This window comes from Mytilus edulis, chromosome 7, assembly GCF_963676685.1.
Source record: "Mytilus edulis chromosome 7, xbMytEdul2.2, whole genome shotgun sequence".
Lineage (NCBI taxonomy): Eukaryota > Metazoa > Mollusca > Bivalvia > Mytilida > Mytilidae > Mytilus > Mytilus edulis.
Window position 1 is genome coordinate 23,599,369 of NC_092350.1, and position 22,089 is coordinate 23,621,457.

The 22,089-nt window shown below is 30.3% G+C and overlaps 1 protein-coding gene across 2 annotated transcripts; it reads right to left on the reverse strand.

Moving 5' to 3' along the window:
* Positions 1 to 209: 209 nt before the first annotated feature.
* LOC139481060 (trypsin-like) lies at positions 210 to 14,679 on the reverse strand. 2 transcript variants are annotated; one of them, XM_071264121.1, is made up of 7 exons: positions 14,614 to 14,679; positions 13,544 to 13,607; positions 11,546 to 11,739; positions 8,492 to 8,573; positions 6,735 to 6,909; positions 5,301 to 5,440; positions 210 to 503 (listed from the first exon to the last, which is right to left on the reverse strand). In XM_071264121.1, exons 3-7 carry the CDS (start codon positions 11,668 to 11,670, stop codon positions 276 to 278), a joined length of 750 nt encoding a protein of 249 aa, XP_071120222.1. In that variant the 5' UTR covers positions 11,671 to 11,739; positions 13,544 to 13,607; positions 14,614 to 14,679; the 3' UTR covers positions 210 to 275. The 2 variants fall into 2 exon arrangements, with proteins under 2 accessions (XP_071120222.1, XP_071120223.1); XM_071264122.1 differs by lacking the exons at positions 13,544 to 13,607; positions 14,614 to 14,679 and having other exon boundaries at positions 11,546 to 11,759.
* Positions 14,680 to 22,089: the final 7,410 nt, after the last annotated feature.

Here is a 22,089-nt window from a genome sequence, read left to right on the forward strand (position 1 = left end):
ACAGACACAATAAATAAAATAGTCAAAATATGGGTACATCAGGCATCATCGTATAACAATTTTAAAAGGAACAATTTAAGAGAACACAAACACATCTCTCTACATACACATTCATTGATTTGTGTGTCTGTCTGTGTTTAAGTGCTTTTTAGTTTTTCACCTCATTAAAAGAAATTCAAAAATATCCGATAAACAAGTTAACAGCAACCTTATGAATTACGTACGTTCTTTATTTAACATTATTGTAGTAACAATTTTAATTTCTGTTATTTTTTTTAGTTTTTCTTCTTTCCCTTTCTTTTCGTATTGGACTTCTTTTTCTTATCTTTGTTTTTTTTCTTATTTTTCTTATTCTTCGTATTCATTTTATCTTTAATCCAGTCTAGGTAAGCAGAAATTCTTGTATGCACACTTGGAAAAACTCCATTACAAGGGCCTATGTATCCATATGAAACTATTCCTACAAGCTTTTTACCGCAAACCGCGGGTCCACCACTATCATTCTAAAAGAATAAAAGTAACTTTAAATAATAGCCACAATCAAAAATTTATGCTCATTTGGTCAGTCTAACTTTTATCGATGACTCTAAGTAAACTCTGCGTAAATGATTTGGCACAGATATAATACATTTGTTATGAGCACACCACTGTTTATTCATGTTAATCCATTTTTTAAGTATATGGTGAGAAACTTATTAATCGTTATCTTTGTCATATTTGTTAACGAAATTTAGTGGATTTTTCATAAAAGATCTTAAAAGGCTCACTCACTCGTTTTCTTCTAAACCTCGGAATTCTAAAGTGTGACACAGGGCACATTTTCTTCTTTTTTTCAAATCTAATATTTATGTAATAATGAATTTTGTTTTATTGTTAGTAACTGTTTCATAGAAGTATACTAGCAACTTGGTTTGCGTTAATATTGTGATTTACCCTGTAAGCATAAAATAGGTTATAAAATGTGCCTGATTAAACTTCCAGTTATGCTATGAGAAATGTGATTATTTTATTAGTTGTTAAAAAATCCCCAGTGTCAATTGATCAATGATTTTGCATTGCTTATTTCGTGTATTTCCATGTAGATTACCATTCCAGATAACGAAGCATTATGCAACTGTTGTTTATCTTTGGTCTTCTACTGATGAAGCCATGGAGTTTTCATTGTGTTACGTTTCTTGTCATGGCGTTTTCATTTGTTTCATCTTATGAGTTTTAATATATCACTTTGAAATAACATCCATTCATGTACGGAAACATGCGACGAGAAGTGTTGAAATGCTATGATAACTTTGAGGTTTTTGAGATATACATATGTGATAAATATTCAGGCTTCTACGACAAAACGTTTGATAGTTTTGGCATCATTTGTACATGTTTTAAATGCGAATATAACCGGAGAATGGTATTTTTTATAATGATCTTGCTTTATTGTAAACAATAGACTAGCACATTTATAAACAAAGGTATACATAATGGTATTTTCACAGCAAAGATGTTTTAAATCAAAACAACAATTGAATATATAATGGTGCAACATAAGGTTAAACATAAATAATTATCTAATTGCAATGGAATCTTAATTCGTTCTTGGAATATCTATTTGTGGTGTTTAAATCAAAATTGATTAACCAAAATTCGAGATTTATTAATTAATAAATAAAAGAGACCCAGGGGCTCCGGTATTTGTTATATTCTTCTCCGGAGAGGTTTTAAAAGAAATGTATTTCTCTCAGTTCATGTGTTCCTTTAAATAATCTTTTAAAGCATTTAAATTTGGCAGTACTTCTTGTAATTTTGCTCCGTAAATATAGTATTTTGTTAACAAATTAATCTTATTTTTATCAAAGTTCAATTTAATATTTTCGTAGTTAACAAATAGAATAATTTTAATATTCAAAGGAATTTCAATATTTGTCATTTCAAAAATCCAGTTGTTTAGTTCAAACCATCTTCGCTAGCCAAGGGTTACGATCCACTCCCGTTCTCTTCACCCTTGGCGGATTGAGCTAACATTTGTGATATCAATGTTGCGCCATCTATCGGAAGATTAAAGTCACGCCCATTCCGAATACATTATTCTTGACCAATGGTAGCACTTGAACTCTTCAATTTGGAGGTAAAATCACGGTAACGTCTAGATTCTACACACTTGGTAAAGCCGGAAACGAAAATATACGTCAACATTCATGCATTTGTGCATGAAACATACACAGGAACCTCTATTAGTTGATTAAAAATATTCGAGTTGTCACTAAATATAGTCATATGTTTAGTTCGGTAAAGACTTGTTGCACAATAAACACGTGGCAATTGTTTACAAACACTTTCTACATTTACACGTGATCATGTTATAGGCGCTTTTTGATTGGATGCAGCGAGCTTCTACTGCAACCAATAAAAATCCTTACCTTGTGTCTCCGAAATGTTAGCTCAATCCGCCAAGGGTGAAGAGAACGGAAGTGGATCGTAACCCTTGGCTAGCGAAGATGAGTTCAAACCAAAGACTGGAGACCATATGACAGCTCAAAAATAGATGTTCTATTGCCAAATTCACATATGTTGCTACTATTTATTTTAACTTGCAAAGTAGTGTATTGGTTCCAAGATTCAAGGAATAATTCTATATTAGAACCAGCAAAGCTTAGTGCTTCTTATATATTTTGTACATGAAGTGTTAATTTTTTTCCAGTTATGACCAGTCATATTTAGATGGTTTTCCCATTTATCCTTTGCAGCAAAAGTAATATAATTCTCATTCGATATTTTGTACATGTCCTTTGAACCTTTCTTTGATTCAAAAAAAATACTTATATTAAAAGGGAGCATTGCTTGAATTGTTTATTCTTTACATCAATATTGATAGAATTTAACCACTGTTTAAGCGAATGAGCTATTCCATAATAATGTAAAAAAAAATGGCCTGAATTGATCTTATTTTTGGAAATTTTGAAATGACTTAATTTTGCCCTATTTATCTTATAAGTCATGTACAGTCCAAATTCCAGCTTTAGTCCAGTTTTTATAGTAGATACTTGAACCACCAATCTTAATGTCTTTTCCCTCCGCTAATGGGTAAGACAGAACTTCATCAATGCGTCTTGGTTTTCTAATTTGATTAAGGATTTTCCAAGCATCATTCAAAAACCTCTTTCCAAAAGTTTGATGGCCTTTTCATATAACCAATGTGACTTAGTTCAATAAAAGTAATTTGATCAACAATAGGGACTTATCTGTTTAAACAACCAATATAATAATATTGACCAATATAATAATCTTGACATAAAATATCTCGCTTGACCTTATATGGTTTTTATCCCAGATAAAAGCATCTTTTTATCTGTTTAATTACGTAACATATTGTCATCTGTACTAGGGATAGATAGAAACAGATGATTTCATTTAGATATGACCAAAGTGTTTTTAAATGGTTATCTTTCCTAAGGGGCGAGATATTGTTTTGACCACTTTTTCAAAGTGTTGTCTATATTTTTTAACACTGACCTATAATTCAAATTAATCATTTTATCTAGGTCAACTGTAAAGGTCATTCCAAGGAGGTTAAATGTACTGGAGCCCAATTTCAATCCCCACTTAACACAAATTTGATCTTGGCTATGTGTAATGCTTCCTATCCAAATAACATTTATATTAATATATAGTCCCGAGATTTCAGCGTAAAATTGGAGAACACGAAGAGATGCATCGAGTGGTTCTGGCGAGCCATCTAATATCAATGATGTATCGTCTGCATATTTAGAAAGTAAAAAAAATATTATTACCTATAGTATGCCCTTTATCTCCTTAATATTTCTTACTAAAATGCCTAATATTTCTGCACATAGCAAGAACATATGAGGGGATAAAGTATCCCCTTGTCTACAGCCTCTCTCTACAGTGAAGAATTCTGATAGAAAACTGTTTTGTGTCAATTCAACTGTTATATTATTATAGAAATTCTAAACTCTGGATACAACTGAATCGCCAAAATGAAAATATCTTAATGTATAAAAAAGAAAGGACAAAGATATGGAATCAAATTCCTTCTCAAAATCAATCAAGAAGAGAATTGCTAGACTATTATTTTCTTCTGTAAAATGAAGAATATCGTATATCAATGGACAGCTTTTCCTATCTACCTGGAATAAAACCGGTTTGATCAGAACTTATTAGTTTTGACAAAACAGATTTTATTATCTCTGCTATACAGCTTTATGCCAATTTGTATGTAGAATTTAGAAGAGTAATAGGTCTCCAATTTTTAAGATAATGTTTTGATTTACCTTCTTTTGAAATACAAGAAATCACCCTTTGCCTCTAGGTGACTGACATTTAACCCTTAAATATCCCAAATTTATAGATCTAAGAACAAATTTACCAATATCAATCAAAAATCTTTTTTTTATAAATTCTGCAGTGTAACCATCAGATCCTGGAGCTCTTGTTATTTTTAATTCTCTTTAATGCAGCAGTTAATTCAGAAAATCTTATATTTCCCTCCAATAACTGCTTTTCATTCTCGCTTAGATTCGTTATATCATCATAAAAATGTCCCGCGCTAAATCAACCCTTTTCAAACAATCTTGTTTTTTATGAAGTTTATCATAAAACACTTTTGTCTGACTTAAGAATTCTTTTTTTTTCTTCCACTACACCCCCAATTTCTAAACTTAAAATAGTCTTATTAATGTAATTTCTAGTCTCTATATTTAAAAAAAATTGATAGGTTTTCCTTTTCTTCATTCCACTGATTTCTAGACCTGATATATTGTTCCTGAACCTTCTGTTGTATATACATTTTTAGTTCTGCCTTTTTCTGGTCAATCTCTGCCAGATTTTTTTTCTAACTGTTTTAATTTAAAAATAATCTCATTTTCTTTTTTTACACTTCCTCTTTTGTTTTATAAAATAACTAGTCATTTATGGTAAATTCATTTTTAGAGTTGTTAATTATTAAATTTTCAAAGGCCTCTGCCTATTATAAATTCAATAATCTTGAAAGAAAAGATCAGTAGCGAATGATCAGACCTGTAACTAATATCAATGCTAGCAAATTGAAAGATATTTTCAGAAATTAGAAAAAAGTGTAAACGAAATTTTTTCTCTCCAAGTAAACCTTCTATTGGGGTACAATTTTCTAAGTGGCTAAACTAGATTAAAGTAAAGTTTTGGCAAATATCAATGAGCGGATTATGTTATTAATCAAAATATTTTCTTCGCCTGAAATTTATCTATTATTAGATTTTGAAAATTTGCGTTGGTCACAATGATTGTAAGGTATGAGCCAAATGAAATGTAGTTACCTCACAAGAATCCTTATCCTTTTCTTGCAGACAAAGTATGTTGTTCCAATACGTCTTTCGAATACTATATTTAATTCCACAGTGTTCATTAGAGGCAGCAGACAAAGACACAACTTGTAAACGATCAGGATAATCGCCTCCTGTAACCAGATAAGGTTTAATAGTCAAAATTATGAATAACCTAGAAATGAAAGGTTGTGACATTTACTTATTTTTGAACGAATGATTTAGAGATTGTTCTGTAAGACCCATGTTCGAGATAAGCTGATAGTTGAATGCTGAAATACATGGGAAACTTTGCCAATTCTTCATGTGCCTCTTTCAAGAAGCCTGTAATTCAGTGGTTGTCGTTGATTTATGTCTGTCGGATTTGTTTCCAATTGTTAAAGAATTATACCGTTGGTTTTTTCTCTCGTTTGAATTGTGTCACATTTTTCCTGTCGGGCCTTTTATAGCTGACTATAAGGTATTGTTGTTTTCTCATTATTTAAGTTTAAAAGATGACCAATTTACGCCATCCTCACAACGGTGGATTGTTGTCACATTGGCAGTCATACCACATCTTTTTTTGATATAAATGGTGTCTTTTCTATGGTCGGGATGTTGTCTCTTTGACAAATTCACCATTTCCATTCTCAATGTTATTGCCTGCCAGAGGTTCTTTAAAAACCTAAATAGCCTGTTTGGAATCTATTCAAATTTAGTATAAACAGAGTTTTATCATGCATAGACTAATCCGGTTTGTGTCGTTCTTTTTAACTCCCCTTTAGAATTGTGAAGAAGTCATTTTGTATTACATAGTATGACATCAACAACAATTTGAGCGACGAATGGCTAAAACCTTCACAACGAAATGCCCAGTTTACAGTTGTTAAGATTATCATTGGGAGGGGTGAACATGGAATTGCATAAATTTTTTTGCAATCTTTTACTCTTTATTAATTTATTAATTTTAGAAAACAAATTCAGTAGTGCATTAGAGAAAACAAAAATTGTATTTTTAAACTTTCATGCAAATACTCCAATTCTGAGTAATTATTCATAAATACATTTCAAAACGACAATTAAACTTACTGTACATAATAATTTAAAAACGCATTATTTTTAATTACCTTTAGTTGTTATTTGTTGCGAGGTTGTTTCATTTACAGTTTTTAAAATATAGCCAAGTGCTCTCGATCAATTGAATTGTAGAATTTAATGTTCCCTAATTGCGTGATGAATGTAGATCATTTTCGTAGTAAGAAGTTGTCCTATTGTTTAGGCCTGCGTACAGTTCAAAATAATGAATTTCTATAAATGAGTAGCAATACCAAATCAGCTACAAATGATTAATCACTGCAACTATTTTAAAGTTGAATTTTGAAGAACAATATCTTAGTAATGCAGGAGGGAATGACATAGAAATAAGTTTTAATGTTTGATAAGACATACTTGAGAATAAATCTGTATCGCCCCATCCTGTTACTGTGCACAAGTCTCCTGTATAATTTTTGCCTATATCAGTGTCAAGGTCGATTTTATTGATTGTAGACCCAAATTTAAGCGGTTTCTGAAGCTGTAGTAACATAATGTCATTTTCAACTGTGTATGTATTCCAGTTTTCGTGCTAAAAGTAATTGAATACAATTCAACTAATCAGTATATATTAACGATGTAATTAACCTGCTTACAATATATTAATAAATGCACTAAGTTGGTGATTTTCGTCTTCCAGGAACCAATATTGTTCAAAATTTATTTGTTTGGCTTTTTAACTGTTTTCATCTGAGCGTCACTGATGAGTCTTATGTAGACGAAACGCGCGTCTGGCGTATTAAATTATAATCCTGGTACCTTTGATAACTATTCACAGGGTTAGTTTGTATTAAGTATTGTCTTTTACAGGCTTATATATATAAAATTATTTACCTATGTGGGTTTTTTTTTCTTTCAGAACGACAGGTCCTTCTTTTGAAAAATCAACCCAGACGATACCAAGTTTCAATGAAATTTGCTTCAAGGCATAACATTATGACCTGTTTAAGATCATTATTTTCCTTGATTAAAATGCAGACTATGATTTACATAAGCATTTAATTCCTTTAATAGTTTTCGTGTGCTGTGGATAAAGGCATAAATAATCCTCTCTTCCGTTTTTTAGATTGAATTACAAAATCGTCGTGGACGCACATTTTACCTTTCGAGACAAATACTGTCAATTTTTTTTTTGGATTAATTTATTGCTTCAACCGATGGACAATATTTGAGATAAATTTGAAAATGCAAAACTCTTCTTCATAACACTGTTAAAACAAGCCAGATTTAACATATTCGTGAGTAGGATTTTAAAAATCTTATTGAGTCGCACTTTATGTGTATTTGAAATCATACAATGACCTATCGTAATGGATATTCGTTGTTCGCGTTATTTATACATATATCACGATTTCGTGCCATATTTTGTGTCGGCTCTGAATTTATTACATCTATATATACCTGTACCTTTTACTCTATCAAATGATTAAATTACCAAATATTTAAATTTCTATAGATTATCACCTACTTTGTGATAGGGTTTGGTTTGGGGAGGGGATTTAATATTTAATATTGACTAAATTCTAATTTAAAAAAATGTATTGCCTTTCAAAAGTGAAGAAATCAATAATTCTGAACAGCTCTTTAAAAACTGATAAACAAAATAATCTGCTTTTCCTCGATGAAAATATCACGAAAAAAAATTTATATTTATATTCCTTACAAAGTGGCTTCATACACCGTAACAATTCATTTGTGTCTTGCTTCAAGCAGTTAACGTAATATTTCTATTGCAACTGGATAATGATTGCTTAAGCTTAAATCTAGATCAATTAGTGAGTTTAATTTCACGTTACAAATGTTCCGTGGGGCGTATTAAAACCAGAACACATCAGAAACGAATATTCCCCTTTAGTGTGGTCGGTAAAATAGGATAGAAATCCTGCAAATTTTCGAAGGAAATAATATTTGTTGACGGTATTTAAGTCGGATAATGCATATTTTAAGGTTTTTCTTGTCGCATAAAAGTTAGGGCAGTAACAAACAAATATTTACAAAATAAATCTTTTCTAATCAAATTGACCGACATAAACTTATATTTTTTATAAATGATGCAATATTGTCTCAATTCTTATATATAATTGGGTATAATATATTTCTCGAAAAGTGCATACCACGTAATACTTTTTCACTGGTATTATTACTTTCATCTGACTCAAAAAAGAGCTTCCAACAGCTACTCTTATATTTTTAGCCCTAAAATGAACAAAAGATCCAAATGAAGAGTTATACAGAATCGAGTTTTATGAGAGAATCTCTTGAATTGACTGACAAAAGCATTAAGACTATAATGTCTATAATTAATATAAAGCATCTTCTTATTTCAAAGTTCTTTAAAGTAGAAGGACTACTTTCTTAGCTATAGTGTTGTGTTAATATTAGGTAATTGAGCAGTGTTACATCATTATCAAAAGCATTGATTTTTATAACTTATGGTTAAAGACTTGTAAATTTCCTGCCCATCAAATTGAAATGATTCAATCAGGTGTCTTATGGAAGAAAACATAGCGGTTTTAATAAATTAGAATATGTTTGTATAACGATCCATACCTCCTTTTTAAACCCGTCAGGTACCCTTTGTTTGGAAAAAATATACATTTGTAGTTTTTGTCTTTTAAAAAAATCACCAGCTACGGCCGGTTTAAAGGTGTCAGACCACCAATTACTGCCTCCAATTTAGAACGTATGTAAAAGTAGTCCTACTTTGACACAAAATAGTGCTTTTGATGTCATTGTTTACTTAAACTAACTAACCAATTTGCAGAAATGAAACTTTTGGTGAAAGGGAAATGTATTTAGACCATTTTGAGCCAAAATTCACTTGTCTATGAGTTTGCATTAAAAATTCAGGATTAATGCGCTACATAGTACACTAATTTAAGATTTCCAGAAAACCGGGAGTTATTTTGGTAGTACCTGTCTTTTCAAAATCAGAAATTTGTTACAAGACTTTAAACATTGGTTGAAAATTGGCATGTAGGAAGGTGATACATGTACAATTCAGGATATACCTGGTTTCCTTGAAGTTAAACTTAAGGTAAAATATTTAGAAAGCTGTGAAAATTGCAAAATTTGGTTGAACAGATAGGGATTTTTAATTGGTGGTCTGACACCTTTAAGGGAAATGCGGTGAAACCCCAAATTCAGAAAACAATTGATTTTTTTTACTTAACTGATCATATGAAGTGATAGTAGTCACATTTCAATCTTTTTGGGGGCAAAAAGTCACATATTGCAAATTTAGAGCCTTAGACCTGAATTTGTGCTATTTTTAGCTTTTCCCACCCTGACAATATGCTTTCACATAAAAAAATGTCCCAAATTGTTATAAATGCACAGCAAGTTGTTTCTGTGGTATTAACATTAAAACATGGTTATTTTACCACCAAAAAAAGTTCTTGTCATCAAGATTTAATGAAATTATTTGATTTTTATCCCTTATATCATTGCGTCATAGCATGTATTTGACAGATAACATAGCCTGATGTAAACATTGCAAAAACTCACAAAAATCCCATTTATTATCTCAAATGAAAGTTTTATGCCTTAAGTTGTATCAACTGTTAGAAAATAAAAACAGTTAAATGACCATGACTGCACTTTTGATCATTTAATAGTCCCATTACTTACACCAGGTGTAAAAAAGGGGGGTCAATATTCCTTGACTCTGTAATACCTTGAATTTTTTACTTAACCCATTGTAAAATTTGTGGAAAGTCTTTTAAGAAGTAAAACAAACAAGAAAAAAATCAACAAAACTGATCTTGATATTGAAAGTTTATGTTCCTGTAGTCCAAAATGAAATTTTCAAGTATTTTCTATCAAAGTCATACATTACAGTCAGTTTAAATTGAGCTGTGAAATTTGTAATATAAGTCACATTATGCTCAGATAGGATGTTTCTGACTTCAAATTGACTAAGGATTAAGAATAAAGCAAAGCAAAGATTTCTGAGCAACTTTTTTGGCTCTTTAGGTGTCAGACCACCAATTACTGCCTCCAATTTAGAACGTATGTAAAAGTAGTCCTACTTTGACACAAAATAGTGCTTTTGATGTCATTGTTTACTTAAACTAACTAACCAATTTGCAGAAATGAAACTTTTGGTGAAAGGGAAATGTATTTAGACCATTTTGAGCCAAAATTCACTTGTCTATGAGTTTGCATTAAAAATTCAGGATTAATGCGCTACATAGTACACTAATTTAAGATTTCCAGAAAACCGGGAGTTATTTTGGTAGTACCTGTCTTTTCAAAATCAGAAATTTGTTACAAGACTTTAAACATTGGTTGAAAATTGGCATGTAGGAAGGTGATACATGTACAATTCAGGATATACCTGGTTTCCTTGAAGTTAAACTTAAGGTAAAATATTTAGAAAGCTGTGAAAATTGCAAAATTTGGTTGAACAGATAGGGATTTTTAATTGGTGGTCTGACACCTAAATAGTGACTTCCGGTGTCAACTAACAGCTTAGTTTCCACTAATCCCCAAAATATATAGTTCAACCATTAAAATGAGGGAGATAATCTGTAAACCCCATCAAGACCCTCAAAGATGTGTCTCAATTTGGTCAAATCGGTAAATGCTATGACATGAAAAGGTTCTGATACATTCTGTGTCTTAAAAAAACAAATGACCAAAACATGAAAGTGTTTTTCTAATTATATTAACCGACATAAACTTATATATATATACTTACACATGTTATATTATGGACTAAAGATTTAAACAGTTAGCACATGTTAGCCATACCGGATAGAAAAGACTTCGCTATAAAACACATTTACGATATAATATGTAAAAAGTAAAATCACAAAAATACTGAACTTTGAGGAAGATCAATTGGGAAAGTCCATAATCACATGGCAAAATCAAATAACAAAACGCATCAAAAACGAATGGACAATATATAACATTATACTATAAAGTGTGATGGTTGTCGCTTACGATGGATGGTGTGATCCGCAAAGTGTGATGCTTAAAGTTGCATTGTTAGCTGTCTGGTTAAAGTACGATGGTCTACCATGGTTAATTATATATATATTTAGTTTCTGATACAGATTACATTATTAATTAATTAGCAAGAAAAGTTAAAACATTGCCAAATATATATAAAGTGCCTAGAAAATCAACCTAACAATGTAACTGTAAATAAGATAGCTCACGGTCCTCCAACATTGAACCTATTACAATGTGCCGCTGACAGAACCCAACTTTTGTCAATAATTACTCCTCCACAATATTTGGTAAAATTATTATTTCCTTTTTTTCTCAACTGAACATTGACCATCCATGGATGATCTTCTATGTTGGCATTGTCACCATTAACAATCTTTACACTTGTATCAGCCAAACAAACCTAAAGTATTAAAATATATATTTGTTATAAAGTCCCAGGTAAATTACATCAAGTTTAGGAAATGCTACTGTCGTCAACAATAAATCTCCAAGATTGTTTCCTTATAGCGATGATAAATAAAAGCAATAGTAGTAGACCGCTGTTCAATAGTGATTAATCGATTTAACTGAAACAAATCCGGGTCACAAAACAAAACTGAGGGAAACTCATCAACTATAAGAGGAAATAAAACGCACCAACAGAAACACGGAACTGCTACAAAAACAAACGCCAACATACATAGAAACGGATAATGTGATAACAACTGCCATATTCCTGACTTGGGACAGGACATTTTAAGAAAATAATTGTGGTTTGAACCTGTTTATATGGCAATGTTAAAAATACCACTAAAATTGTCATCCTTAAATCATCATTTAGAACAGTTCTCTATTAACGATAATACAATTGTCATCATGAAATCACCGAATAAAGACAGCTTATAGCGATTGTACAATGCACATCATCAAATTACCTAGTAAAAAGAGTTCGCTTATTTCTATTGTACAATTATCATTATCAAGTCTTGAGGTCAAATCAGTTTCCTTATAACGATTATAAAATCACCAATATAAGCGATTTCCTTATATAGCACAGCAATCGCCTTCACTCAATTATCGAGAACATTTACTGTGTTGCTTTGAAAACCGATGTAAGTTAAAACACATTGATGTTCATTAATAAGGAACACTTTTAATCATTGTAAAAATTGCATCATATATGGGAATAATATTTAAATACTTACTACTACAAACACATAAGAATGTTTTGAATTAATATCATTATTATAATTAATAAAATATATCATTTTCATTACTATTATTACAATGTATTAGTTTGAATATTAATTGTCATCGATATTGCACTGACGTCTTTGTTGGGCTACGTGTTGATTGGTCTATATATTTTTGTGGAATGTATATTGTTGTTTTTATTTTGGTCTTTTCTTTATTTTCCAGGGCGTTGACAGTTATTTTTTTACCTTTGAAAATGAAGGGTATTTATTTATCGCCTGTCTTTTGAAATTGGCTGAAAGCGAATGGTCTGACCAGTACTGAATTTATCGCAGTAGGTATGTCTGAAAAATCGCAGAACGCTTGAATATACTTGAATATTTGATTGTGCAAAATTCATAGATTTCAGGACTAAAATGACTGTTCGAGACTCAAGTTCATTTACTTGTGTGATGCATTCAAGAGCTTGCAGCTGCTACTCAGACTTTGTAAAACGTCACCAGTGTCTGAGCAGAAAGTTGATGAACCAAGGGTATATCAAGGAACGTCTCGTCCATTTTCTAAAAAAAGGTTCACCGAAAGGTACCAAGAAATTGTTGATAAATATTCTGTATCAACTTCACAAATAATACACGATAGTCTTGACGTATAGATTCTGGATACTGACGTTGTTTTCTATCTTAATAACGTTTTATAGTATTCTTTTATTTGTTTTTTTGAATATCACTTTTACTGTTTATTCTAGTGTTGGTGATATCCATTTGTCGTGGCTCGGTACTTGTACATCCCGTCATTGTATTCTTGTTTTTCAGTTTTGGCTACTAGTATATGATTTGTCTATATGCCTTTTTGTGTTTCTTTGATGCAATTGTTTTTGTTTTTATAGTGATTAAGATTATATCACAATGTTGACTGTTGAACCCCTATTCTGACTTTTTTACCTATTATGTCTGTTTGTTTTGTTCACACATCGTTGTCAATATATTGGAATTTTATGAAAAAAAATTTCATTTATTAGTAACATTATCAACTTACCAACAAATGCACTGACAATGAACACTCGATACATCTTTATGTTTCGAAACAATCACACTTCTGAAATCGAACATAAAACTTACAATATCTTTAACATGCCTCTTATGACTTATTACCCCTAGACATGAGGCATCATTTAATCTGTGTTTTTTTCCTTCAGAAATCTCATAATCTAATTAGTTATCAAAAGTACCAGTATTATAATTTTATTCGCCAGACGCGCGTTTCGTCTACATAAGACTCATCAGTGACGCTCAGATCAAAATAGTTAAAAAGCCTAAAAGTGATATCTCAGTATAATCTAAAACAAAATTTGGTAAAAACTCTATACAATGCTACGGATTTAGGCATCTTTTGATAATTTTCATCTCACTACAATATCCCATGTGAAGGTGGTATATTCACCGAGGAACTTATGTCGTAGATAGTTGGTGTCTTGTTAACAGACCGCCTCTTTACGTTTTGGTTTTAATTGATGATAATAGTTAATAACCCAGATATTTTTTAATTATTTTGGTTTGGCTTTGTAGTAACTTCGATTATGTATCAAAGTGAAGACACTCCATTAACTTAGGAAAGATAACTCTTTGAAATACCATATATCCACAAAGTAGGTTTTTTGCAGACTTCAAATTCTACGATTTCAGAAGACCACATATGTTTGCAAGGTAAAATCTTTCTCGTCTCATATTATAAATTATTTTAATGATCAAATATAGGGGATTGGATGTATTTTGTTGAAATTTTAAATCAGTAACTTAGTGATTATCAGTCTCTCGCAATTCTTTGTAGTAAATAATCTTTATATTTTTGTATACAAATAAGACAAAATCCATATCAAATGCCCAAACCTTATTGCAATCTTCTATCTTCATCAAATCAGTCTAATCTATATCAAAATTTATAATTATAAAGCTAACAGCTAATATTTGTATAAAAAATTCTTTTTTTCGATTTTTGTGGCCGTCAAAAACTTCCCCTTTTTTGATATAATTGTGATATCAAATTGGACATCATTTAAGACAAATTTCTTCAAAATAGAAATATAATTCATAACTAAACAAACCTGTTTTGAAATTTCAAAATTGAAATTCAAGTTTCGTCGTCATATCTACCTCATCTGTAATGATATGATGATATGACGAACCAGGTATATATACAAATATTCATCTACGCAGTGCGTGGTATGTTGTTGAAGCTGTTACATCTTGTTTTGAACATAAAATTTGTCAGTAAGTCGATAAAAATTTACCAGTTGACATTGGTTAAGAAAACTTAAATAAAATCGTTTAATATCCAAACTCATGTTAGAAAATGTTCCTGTTCCAGAGTTAAATGTTCAAATTAATATTGATATTCAAAATATATGTATAAATCAGAATTAAATAGTCGATATTAAAACAAAAAACCATATTGATCCAAAAATAGGCATCGGGACAAGATCAAGATTTGATTAGTCACAGAAAGTTGAAAATCTGCATTTAGAAAGTGGAGATTCCTTTACAAATAATATCTGTAATAATTCAAGTATTTATATAGCTGTGAGCTTGCAAATTTCATTTCTATTTTTGATATAGGCGATTCGTCTTTACAATTAAACCAGACTCTTTTTAATACGCTGCGTAGGTAATCATGGAACGCATTGTGTTTAAACAAATATATACTAGAACACAGGAATAAACTAATTTATGAATATCAATCTGGTATTTTCCCAAATTTTCAACATTCTTAACTCACTTGAAAAGACCATTCTTATTTATATGTAACCGAGGTAAGGGATTTGTTGGATTATTTTTCTATTCATTTTTTTTTGTATGATTGTCATTCTAAACTAAATTGATGTCAGAATAATCTGCAAGCATTGCGCATTTGATGAACTATTCCGAATGTTATCAGAATCTTGAAGACGTAATTGACAATGCAAAAAAAACTTTCAACTATAGCTAAGATTTAAAAACGATTTAAACACAGGTCTATTTGATTTTACTGTTTTTACTTTCATCTCAAGTTCGAATTCGGACCACGCACTGCTATTAACATTAATGAACGTTGCTTTTTAAAACGTGAATAAAACGTTTGATGAGATTATTTACATGTAGGCATAGTACAGTTCCAATAATATTCATAATACGGCTTTTATATTATATCTTACACGCTTTGGTATGTTGGTTTACTAATTCTGATCTTATTTTAAATAAATATGAAGTATTTAGAAACTTTTATTTACGTATGGCAATGTTTTCTTTCATCACAAATAACAAAATCTTTAAATGAGGATTCTATGTGGAGGTCAACTTATTGATGTTGATCTATCGTGGTGAAAAACGTGCATTCGGAATCCTTTCTTCTAAACTACCTGCTGTATATTACAAATGAAATTTACAAACAGCGATTTTCATGTATCAGACAAAACTGCATGTACTGTTAAATTTTTCAAACGTTTAGCAAGTTTTCTCTATTGTAAAGGTTCGTTAACCCAATGCTTACATGTTTGTACTTTAAGATTTTAATTTATGTTTATATATTTTTTATCTGTAAAACATAACTGTTTGATTTCTTTTGGTTGTTCTCTACACACAATATGTCACATTAAATATAATTATGAAAATATTACGTAAAATAATAATGTAACATTATTGGCAACATGTATTAAATTAATTTAAAATAAAATTGTTTGTTTTTTGGTGTCCAACGGAAAAAGCTAAAATGTCTCATTTTTCATCTTTAAGTTAAAATGTTTAAAATGATTGAGTCTTGCTGATGTACAAATATAGTTTTAGCTTTCAAAACCGTTTGATCTATATTTGTTTGCAGGATTTTATGTTTTTCCCTTTTATTTTATCTTTTCTTCCAAAATGATATTTATACGGAAGTTAAAAGAGAGATGAAATAAAAATACTTAATGTGACGGGAATGCATATACTGCTACATTCATCAAGGCCAGAAACGCACTTAAATATTGTAATCTCCATTACCACAAAGTTAAAACTAATGTATAAACTGTGGGCGTGTAAACAAGAATATTGAAATACTAATTAGAATGCTGAAGAGCTGAAGACACATATTTAGTTCAGTTGGAGACTCTTTGACGAATATATAGGCGATTCGTCTTTACAATTAAACCAGACTCTTTTTAATACGCTGCGTAGGTAATCATGGAACGCATTGTGTTTAAACAAATATATACTAGAACACAGGAATAAACTAATTTATGAATATCAATCTGGTATTTTTCCAAATTTTCAACATTCTTAAATCACTTGAAAAGACCATTCTTATTTATATGTAACCGAGGTAAGGGATTTGTTGGATTATTTTTCTATTCATTTTTTTTTGTATGATTGTCATTCTAAACTAAATTGATGTCAGAATAATCTGCAAGCATTGCGCATTTGATGAACTATTCCGAATGTTATCAGAATCTTGAAGACGTAATTGACAATGCAAAAAAAACTTTCAACTATAGCTAAGATTTAAAAACGATTTAAACACAGGTCTATTTGATTTTACTGTTTTTACTTTCATCTCAAGTTCGAATTCGGACCACGCACTGCTATTAACATTAATGAACGTTGCTTTTTAAAACGTGAATAAAACGTTTGATGAGATTATTTACATGTAGGCATAGTACAGTTCCAATAATATTCATAATACGGCTTTTATATTATATCTTACACGCTTTGGTATGTTGGTTTACTAATTCTGATCTTATTTTAAATAAATATGAAGTATTTAGGAACTTTTATTTAAGTATGGCAATGTTTTCATTCATCACAAATAACAAAATCTTTAAATGAGGATTTTATGTGGAGGTCAACTTATTGATGTTGATCTATCGTGATGAAAAACGTGCATTCGGAATCCTTTCTTCTAAACTACCTGCTGTATATTACAAATGAAATTTACAAACAGCGATTTTCATGTATTAGACAAAACTGCATGTACTGTTAAATTTTTCAAACTTTTAGCAAGTTTTCTCTATTGTAAACGTTCGTTAACCCAATGCTTACATGTTTGTACTTTAAGATTTTAATTTATGTTTATATATTTTTATCTGTAAAACATAACTGTTTGATTTCTTTTGGTTGTTCTCTACACACAATATGTCACATTAAATATAATTATGAAAATATTACGTAAAATAATAATGTAACATTATTGGCAACATGTATTAAATTAATTTAAAATAAAATTGTTTGTTTTTGGTGTCCAACGGAAAAAGCTAAAATGTCTCATTTTTCATCTTTAAGTTAAAATGTTTAAAATGATTGAGTCTTGCTGATGTACAAATATAGTTTTAGCTTTCAAAACCGTTTGATCTATATTTGTTTGCAGGATTTTATGTTTTTCCCTTTTATTTTATCTTTTCTTCCAAAATGATATTTATACGGAAGTTAAAAGAGAGATGAAATAAAAATACTTAATGTGACGGGAATGCATATACTGCTACATTCATCAAGGCCAGAAACGCCCTTAAATATTGTAATCTCCATTACCACAAAGTTCAAACTAATGCATAAACTGTGGGCGTGTTAACAAGAATATTGAAATATTATTAGAATGCTGAAGACACACATTTAGTTCAATTGGAGACTCTTTGACGAATATTTATATTAATAAAGCCAATACTTAAGGGCCTAAAGTTTTATCAAATTATCATGATTGAAATATTGAGCCACTTAACGATTTACACAAGTGATACACTATTGACAATACCCATCTGTTAAAGACATATTATTTGTATACGCCCGTTTAAGGGACATATTCTATACCGTTGTTCGTCTGTCCGGCTGTCGTCAACATGTCGAAATTAACTCAAAAACGATGTAATCAATTTGCACAACCTTTGTTGAATTGTTTATCTTTTGACATACACTCCCTTTCGTTTTGTATCAATTTTAAAATTTACATTTCCAATTTATTGGGTTTTATTCATTAAAAAAGGATGATTTTCTAATTTTCGGACAACAACTCAAGAATGCTTTCACCAAACTTGCAAGAAATTTTGTTGAATTGCTTATATCTATTGACATGAGCTCCCTTTCAATTGTTCTAAGTTTCCATAAGCCAAGCCAAACATTTATATAATATGACATTCACTATAGGTTACATGTATGATTTATTTTTTAAATCATAGACAATAGGCACATTAATTTACAAACCTTGTTCAAATCATTTATGAACAGATTATCTTAAAAATCTTGATATTTCATGTTCAATTGCCCACCTGATTGTATATAACATTATCAAGGTCAATGTAAAAACGAAGTAAGTTGGAACTGAAAATCTGAATTCTGTTAAAAAGTTCAAAAGAATTGAAAAATTCTGTCCAAAATAAAGCCAGGTTTCAAATCAACAGTTTTTATCAGCATCCATTTACAAATGTATAAAGAGTTTCATAATTCTGAAAAATCAACCATCACTTATGAGAGTTATTCTAAACCTTATTTACACAAACAATTGTTAATTGTTTTTATTATTAGATTAGTTTATTTTTTTAATTTAATAATTAGGTGATTTAGTTGAGAATTTATTATTATTATTTATGTAGTATTTTGATATGACCTCGAAGATCACCGTGTGTTTAAGCGATAAGTTAATCATTGTGCATCCGATTATTCATTTTAACATGTCAATTGAACAGGAATAGTCCAATTCTATTCAGAAACTACTGTTTTAACATTCAATTATTCGGATGTATATTATTGGAAATAATTCTCTAACTAGCTTTCAGTAAATGCAAGTACTCTCAGATTGATATGTTTTGTCTTTTTTGTTTTAAATTATATAAGTTAACTCCTTGCCAACTTATGCAAACAATTTGTTTTGTGTTGTGTTATTACACCACTTTCTAAACTAGAGGGTGTTCAGCAATCACACATGTGCCAATCCAAGACCAATACCATGAGATACAGAGATTGTAGCTTGTTGCTGTCCTACATATCTATTTTTTCGTTATTGTTGTACTTTTATTCAGTCTATTATTGTTCTGGTTTGCATGATTTCAATAGTTTTGTCATTAGCATGCTGTTTGCCTGGTTAGTAAACTGTATAAATTCTTCACATTGTTTAATGCCGTACGATGACCTGTAATTGTTCACATCTTCGTCAATTTATTTAGGAATAGTTTTGTCTTCATTTGAAGCCGTATCACTTAACATTGTAAACCAATTAAAGTTTCCAAACGATTTAATGTCGCAACATTCACACGTACAAACATAACGTTTATACTTCACTTCAAAATAATAATAAAAAATCTAGCAAGTATGTATAGAAATAAAGACGGGTAGAGAGGTTTCAGCTGCAGTGTCTGCAACAATATGTTTTTTTTTAAAGTATTTATAAGATTCAATAAAAAAAAATTAACAATACGTATAGTCTTTTACGGCAAGGTACTTTAACTAGAGTACATTATTATACCATTGGAACTAATAAACACGTAGACACATTATGCAATACAATAGTTTTGTATTTTAAAAGTATAAAACTTAGGTGACATCTTGTATGTAGGAAAACATTACAAGTAAGTATGTTCTTGTTTTTTACTATATGTATTAAAATAAGGACATTCATTAAACTTTTAAAGTATAATGATGTAATATCAAATTTATCAAACGTTTTACAATAATTGATCATATAGGTTCCTTGTTCCTTATGTCGTAACTACAATATCCTTCCCTTTTCATGAATGTGACCTACCGAATAAGACTATTTACCGGATTTGTAATAACACAAGCAACACGACGGGTGCCACATGTAGAGCAGGATCTGCTTACCCTTCCGGAGCACATGAGATCACCTCTAGGTTCTTTATTTTTACATCAGAGGCCCCTGAGGGGCCTCGGGTGTATTGCCATCGCCTACTTTTCAATTCGCGCAAAGATCAAAGAGATGCATATATAATTAGTTTTGGAATAATAACCGACATTATAGACCCGCGGACCTATATAGTGCAGAATAAAATTCCGTATCACTTCTTTTAAATTCATGTTTTCAATGGATACTCAGTTTTTTTTATTTTTCTTAATGCAAAATTTATAATATGAAAATGTTTTGTCGTTAGAAATATTTGTATTTTAATCAAACGATCTTCAATATCAAAAAATTGTTGTTGCGGATGAATACCACGAGTGCGCAAGAGGGCAAGAGCGAGTGTGTAGAAAATCGAGAGGAAATCAATTCACACATTTATACACAGAAAGGTAATTATATTTCAATTATTTGATTTGGAGTAACCTTTTTAAACCGTTTGTAGCATATATTTGTCTATAATATTAACGTAGCAAAACCAGGAAAATTTAATCTGTCATAATATTAAAATAAATTATCAGGTCACGTCCCCCGCAGCCATTTTGAAAATACCAGCAGATTGGGTAGGAGTAACAAGAACCTGCAAGGCCTTTAAAGATAAGGTTACTATTTGTGTATTTTTTATAACAACAATTTGTTTTTATAAAGATCTCAACAATTTTTTGATTTAAATTTCTTTTCTTCGTAAATATTAAACAAGTAGATTGATCACTTGGACACACACACGGAACTATTTTCTGTTTTTTAAGATACTGTTTCGGATTTTCGCTCCTTCTCCGACTTAGTTTGTTGCATTAGTATATGTGAATATGTCCCCTTGACTGGAAAATACTCGGAATTTGTAATGACTTTGACTATGTCTATGTAAGTAATTCTAATATATAATTATTGGTTGAATTTATTGTTTATATAATATTCAGAGAAGACTTTTTCTTCTTCCTATAGAGTTGGACTCTTTTTGAGTGTATAAAGACTCTTGCTCGTAAAATCAAGTCTTACTTTACACTGAAATGTCAGAATTTGGGTTAGTCACATTTACTGAATTACTATAGATATATTGGGAGAAACCTTACAGTTTTGGAGATATAAATATAGATTAACTGTCCTGTTTTTTAAGTCTTTCTTAGCTTGTAGTATTGTATTATTTTGACCATATATGAGGCCCCTCATGGGGGGGTCCTAGTAATCACATAATCACCATTTTTTTGCCAATATAATCACATAATCATTAAATATTTGCTTATCTTTAGTAATCAAATAATCATAAACTAAAAATACGGTCCTAGGTAATCAAATAATCATGAAATATTTGGCTTAATAATCAAATAATCATTAAAAAAACGGCCAAGTAATCACATAATCAAAAACCCCATGAGGGCCCTCATATATGACATGTATCGCCAAAATTATATGATAATTTGATGACATACTTGTGCTTATCATTCTCTACAGCATTATTTAATTCAAATGTGTAACCATATCCATGTCAAATATATTAGACATTTGTTCACACATACATGCATATGTGCATATGAGAACTTGAATTGAGCAAATATGATTAGTTATATCTATGAGAAATACAATCAGTTAACTTTATCTATGAGCACCCATGAGATCTTAAATTGAGCAAATATGATCAGTTATATGTTGAGTAAAATTTGAGCTAGATCTACTCAATTGAGTTAGATATATATCAATATTGACACTAATCTAAATGGTTATTTGAGCACAC